Source organism: Bison bison, unplaced genomic scaffold, assembly GCF_000754665.1.
Source record: "Bison bison bison isolate TAMUID 2011002044 unplaced genomic scaffold, Bison_UMD1.0 scf7180017864088, whole genome shotgun sequence".
NCBI classification, from domain to species: Eukaryota; Metazoa; Chordata; class Mammalia; order Artiodactyla; family Bovidae; genus Bison; species Bison bison.
The window spans coordinates 238775-244774 of NW_011494660.1; the positions used below are offsets into that span (position 1 = coordinate 238775).

Consider the following 6000-nt stretch of genomic DNA (forward strand, 5'->3'; position numbering starts at 1 on the left):
TGAGCGACTGGATGAATGTAGCCCTGCCCACCTGTGGGACCTCAGCAGAAGCCCTCGCTGTGCCCTGAGTCAGCTGTGCCCTGGACCGAGCTCCACTTGTGCCCTGTGCTCTGTCTAGTCTGCAGACTCCAGCAAGCGGCCCTCCACCTTGGCTGGCCAGTTCAAGCAGTCTCTGGACCAGCTGATGAAAATCCTCACCAATTGCCAGCCCTACTTCGTCCGTTGCATCAAACCTAATGACTACAAGAAGCCGCTGGTAATGAGGGGAGTCTGGGGACCTGCACAGGACGAGGGGAGGTATCTAAGGGAATGAATCTGATGGCATCTGGAGTCATGTCTCTCCTTTCATCAGTGCCTGGGCAGCTTTGAAGCTATCTGCCCCCATTTTACAGATGGGGACACTGAGGCAAGGTGGCCAGTCTAGACCATTTGAAGGTTGGTGACCTTCAAGGCTTTGGATCTCCCAGACCTCAACTGTTTCCACACTGCCATTTGCTTGCCATTGGCCAAGTGTGTTGCTTCTCTGAGCCTCAGTTTTCTCTTCCATAAATTCTGGATCTGCCAGCCTGCGGGGAGCAGCAAGGGTTGCACATGACTTTGTGTGTGTGTGTGTGTATGTATGTGTGCGTGCACCATATCTGCATAATTAAGCCACATTCCATAAGGGCAGCAACCAGTACTGTGATTTTAGAGGCTGACACCAACTACTGGTCACCGAGACCTGAGGCCATTAAACCCTTGGAAAGTGACTGTATCTACTTATGTGCTGGGTGGGAGCCTGCTGCCTACCCAGTCCCTGGGATTCCAGCTTGGGAATCCCACCCAGAGACCACAAATTTAAAGGCTTCCAGACATGGGAAGATGCCATCTGAAAGGAGATAAAATGATTTAAAAAAAAAAAGTCTTATAAGAGAAAAAAATAATATTACATTAAATAAAGTTTCTTTTTTGAAAGTATAAAATTACATGAATTTCAGACTGGCCCAGGAAATCCAAAATGCATCTTCCTTAAATCACAGTGCACAGATGTTAGATAGTAACTGTGCTCCCAAAGGCCCTCTGCCACAGAGGCTTGTGGGTCATGCTCAGGTCTTGTGGGTGCCCCTGGCTGAAACACCCCTGGGAGACGCAGCTCCTGTGCAGGTATAGGGGAACCCAGGCTGAGGGGCCAGGCAAGCTTAAGGTTGAAACTCTGGCTCTGCCACTTAAGAATATGTCTCTGAGGCTCAGGCACCTCATCTTTAAATTGGAGCTAAGTACCCAATCCAGGTAGAGCTGTTGTAAAGATTAAACAAGAAATACCAGGTCCACCAGAAATACTGGACAAATGGAAGAAATCTAGTTGCCCAAAACTGCTGGGTGGTCCTTGACCGCATTAGCAGTTGCCTCGGTGGCCCTCCATGTTTCCAAGTGGGTGACTGCCTGCTGGTAGGCTTGCCAGATTGGAGGGCATGCACCTAGTCCCCAGACACTCCTGGTTCCAGGTGGAGGGGGCCCCTCTAGGGTGCCAGCCATGGCTGAGACCCCATACCCTTGTGCAAAGTATTGTGACCAAACTCCTCTCCAAATAGCTGTCTCTGGAGGATGCAGAGACTAAATCCATTACAATATTTTCTGAGTCTAAGTAGGGAATGTACTTCTTCTTTCCACTAGAGTGGGAGGCATAATGGTGCCCCTGCCAGAAGGACCCCAGGGGCAGTGGTCACCCCAACATTGGCAAGGTCAGGAGGAAACCGTGTTCTTTGGGATCACTGTTTGGGGGCATTTAACAATATTTTAAATGTGACATATGCAAAAAAATTTTCTATTCCTCATACTCTGCATATCCTGAAAATGAGGGAAATTTTGCTCTTCTTATGGATGTCCCAGTTTGTATGTGATGGACTTTTATCTCCTTGGAAACACTTCCAGGACTTTCAGCTTCTTCAACCAAATATACCTCTTCAGAATAGAATTTTTATGAAACCAAGTGTTTGTTTCGTTCTCCTGCATTTGAGGACAGCGGCAGAGGTGGTGGCTCAGAGCTGGTGGCGAGTGGTTGGGAAGGGGGCGGCCCGTGCTATCAGCCCCTCTCCTCTGCACCCGCAGCTCTTCGACCGGGAGCTGTGCATCCAGCAGCTGCGCTACTCGGGGATGATGGAGACCGTGCACATCCGCAAATCCGGCTTCCCCATCCGCTACTCGTTCGAGGAGTTCTCACAGAGGTTCCGCGTCCTGCTGCCCAGTGCCGTGCGCACGGAGGTGTGTATCCCTGCAGCCTGGCCGCAGGCCGCAAGACGCGGCGTGAGCATCCTGAAAACCGGGGCGCCTCTGGGCGCCCCCAACCTCCCAGTTCCAAGAGGGCTCAGGGCCCCTTCTTGATGCCCAGGGGCCGAAGCTTTGAAATGACCCCTGTTCCTGCTTCCTTTCTCTGGAGGAGGCTAGCGGCTGAATATGTTGCTTCTAGGAGCAACCAAAGTTTAAAGCAAATACTCCCTTTTAGGGCAGAATGTCACAGAGGTGATGTGTGGTCCTCCTATCCTTCCCCCAAACACTCAGCCATCCTGAAGTTTGGACTGCCCGTGTCCAAGGGCCACACTGAGACCCCACACCCTTGGAAGCATTGTGGTCTCGTAATCCTCTGGACCCCATCTTGATCCAGGGTGCTGGGGGCTTGTGCCCTGGCCCAGCAGCCCCTGACGGTGACCCCTGTGGGAGCAGAAAGACCCCGATCCCTAAGAAGACCCTGAGGAGGGACCTCAGCCTCCTGCGTGACTCCACTGAGCCACTCGTTTCCTCCTGGCAGCTCCGGAACAAGTTTCGCCAAATGACCCTGCGCATCGCCGAAAGGTGGCTGGGGACAGATAAAGAATGGAAGATGGGAAAGACCAAGATCTTCCTGAAGGTGAGAACCTGAAGCCTGTGTGGCTGGTCTGGTGCCCGTGGGTGCCTGCTGCATGCCTAGCCCCTGCCCTCAAGGAGCCTGGTCGTAGAAAGCCATGCTAGGGGAAAGGGAGGCAGAGAGTCACCGAAAGGGCCCAGCCCAGCCCAGCCTGCGAAAGCCCAGGGGGCTTCTTAGGAGAGGACGTTTAGGACAAGACCTAAGGAGACAGAGGGGCTGCCTCCAAGCTACTGGGCAAGAGCAAACAGGACCTGAGGGAGGTCTTCCACTGTCCCCCAGCCCCGGAGCAGTCTTTGCTGCCGGAGCCGGAGCCGAAGCGAAGTCTGCAGTCAGTCCTGGGGAAGCCCCGCCCCTGCCTCCCTGGGGAGGCGGAGCTTCAGGGAAGGCGGCAGTGCGGACCCTGCCCTTTGACAGCTCATCCTTGGCAGGGTCGGGCAAGCAGCACCACTTCCCACCTCCCACCTCCCTCTCCATCAACTTACAGGCAGGCCCAGGGTCACAGCTGAGGCAGCCTCCAGCCCCTGAGGCTGGCCTTCGGGCCCTGCAGGATTTTGAGTTGGGTCTAAGGGAGACAGTGTCAGTGTTTCCTAGCCCCACACACCTTGGGTAGGTCAGCAGGGTGCGGAGGAGGAACAAGAGAAGATCAGGGCCAGAATCAGGGCTCTGCCAGCCCACCCGGCACCACACCCCGTCCCCACTGCCCCTTCCTGAGGCTTCCACTCTCTCCTCTTACCCCATGGAGCCTGCCCACCAATCCTTGTCTGTCCTCCCAGCCCCAGCTCTCCAGTGGGCCTATTGTCGACCCATCACTAGTTAGGCTACAGCTGGGACTGTGGGGCTTAAAAAGGAAAGAAGCAGAGGGGCTTCAGACTCCATTGGGGCAGCTGACTCCACAGAGGGAAGAGGTCTAGGGAATCCCAGGGTGCTACCCAGTAAGGTGTGGTTTAAAGCAGGGGTCCCCAACCTCTGGAATCTAATGCTTGATAATCTGAGGTGGAGCTGATATAATCATAATAATAGAAATAAAGTGCACAATAAATGTAATGCACTTGAATCATCCCCAAACCACCCCCACCCCTCAGTCCATGAAAAACCCAATCCATGGAAAAATTGTCTTTTCCATGAAACCAGGATCCAGGGGGAGCATCAAGGTGCGCCTGGGAATGTCACCACTCAGGGATGAATACAGTCCATCACCTCACACTGAATTCTCTGCAAAAGCTGGGGAAACATGCTAATATTGAAACAAGCATGCGTCTATATTATAGCTGAATGCGTGTTTCACATGCTTTTTAGGAAATAAAGCACAGCTTCGGGGACAGTTTTTGCCCCCTTCTTGGGTTCTTCAGAGCAGAAATGAAATTTTCCAGATTGAATTAACAAGAAGAAAGAGCTAAAATGGGAAGTTCTTGGATTGAGGGCTGGGCTGCGGCTCTGGGCTCAGAGCCACATCAGTGGCAACTTAAGAGCAGGTCTTTCAACCTCATGTCTTTCAACCCCTGCCCGCTTCTCCCTGGAAGAGTCTGAGAGTTCCTGACTTCTGGAGACAGAGCCCTGGCTGCAGGTCGGGGCTTGGGGGTGAGGCAGGGCAGTTTTGCGATGAGAACTCTTCTGTTCCAGGAAAACCAGGACACCCTGCTGGAGGTACAGAGGAGCCAGGCCCTGGACGAGGCTGCCATCAGAATCCAGAGAGTCCTGCGGGGCTACACACACAGGTGCAGGCCCTGCCCCAAGCCCCTCCCCACCCACACATCCACACGCCCTGTCCCCTGGGCAGGCCTGTACCCCTTAAACCAGGGTCACATGTTCCCACTGGTCTCTCTCTGGGGGTGACTGAGGCAGAAGAGCTTTTGCGACCTGCTGACCAGGGACACTGCCGTCTGTGTTGGCAGAGAATTTCTAATACACAATTTGAATGTTTAGGGGTGAAGGGCAGAATCTACCAGTGTGGTCTCGACTGTGTTTTGATTCTCCTTCAATTATCTTAGAAAACATATGGATTTGGGTTTATGAGGTGGTTGGTTTTGGAGGGAAGAAAAGAACCATCTTTGACTCAGTTCCCTGGTCAGTAAATAGGTAACGTGTGAATTTCAGCCCAGGTTCAGCAAATCAGCCATATTACTGCCTCCCTGACCCTCACCATGTCCAGTGAAAGTGAAAGTTGCTCAGTCATGTCCCACTGTTTGCGACCCCATGGACTATACAGTCCATGCAATTCTCCAGGCCAGAATACTGGAATGGGTAGCTGTTCCGTTCTCCAAGGGACCTTCCCAACCTAGGGATCAAACCCAGGTCTCCCACATTGCAGGCGGATTCTTTACCAGCTGAGCCATCAGGGAAGCCCAAGAATACTGGAGTGGGTAGCTTATCCCTTCTCCAGGGGACCCTCACCATGTTCAGAGGACTCTGCAGATACCACGATGCTGTTCCCTGCTGTTCCACTGGCCTGTTACTAACCACAGGAAAGCCTGGAAACCCAGACAGGACAAAATAGGAGGAAGTGGCTGAGTCACAGGAACAGAGGCTGTGGGCACCTGTAAGAAGTGTCAGGAGGCAGAGCAGTGTGGCTTGGAAGGCCATACAGGTGCAGGAGTCCCCAGTGGTCTCCAGTGACATTGTAGGGGATGGACTCATTGCTGCCCATTGAGGATGACTTCCTGCTTAGCCTTTTCTGACACAATACAGGTGAGGGTGGGAATCTAGGCTTCCCACTGGGCATTTTCTGGTGTAACTGGGGGTGAGAACCACAGTTGCTTAAATGGTGTTTCACTGGAGCAGACTGGTTATTATCTAAAAGTTTTGTGTCTTGCTAAACTGTCCTTTTTCTGGTCTTTTTACTGGAGAGAGAAGGCTTTTCTTGGCTTTTTTTGGTCTGTTCCCATTGTTATTTCTGGATTTTCTACTTCTTTTTTTTTTTTTGCCTTTGTAATTAAGCATTTTTCATAACATATAAACAGTGTTCAGATATAAACTGTTAACTAAATATTTTTTTCTAAATATGATTTATGTAATCAAGACTTTCTTAAACAAAGACACATCTTAGGAATATGATCTGTACAAACTTACAGTAGTGTAAGACTGTTCTATACATCAGTGTCTCTTTTGCTATCTCGTATACC

At 51.8% G+C, this 6000-nt stretch overlaps 1 protein-coding gene across 1 annotated transcript in view; it reads left to right on the plus strand.

Annotated features, from left to right (window-relative positions):
- MYO7B (myosin VIIB) overlaps positions 1-6000 on the plus strand; it is an 80987-nt gene that overhangs the window by 32957 nt on the left and 42030 nt on the right. Inside the window, 4 exon segments of the mRNA XM_010837957.1 lie at positions 119-256; positions 2089-2241; positions 2786-2884; positions 4502-4596. Coding sequence (XP_010836259.1) covers positions 119-256; positions 2089-2241; positions 2786-2884; positions 4502-4596 — 485 coding nt within the window.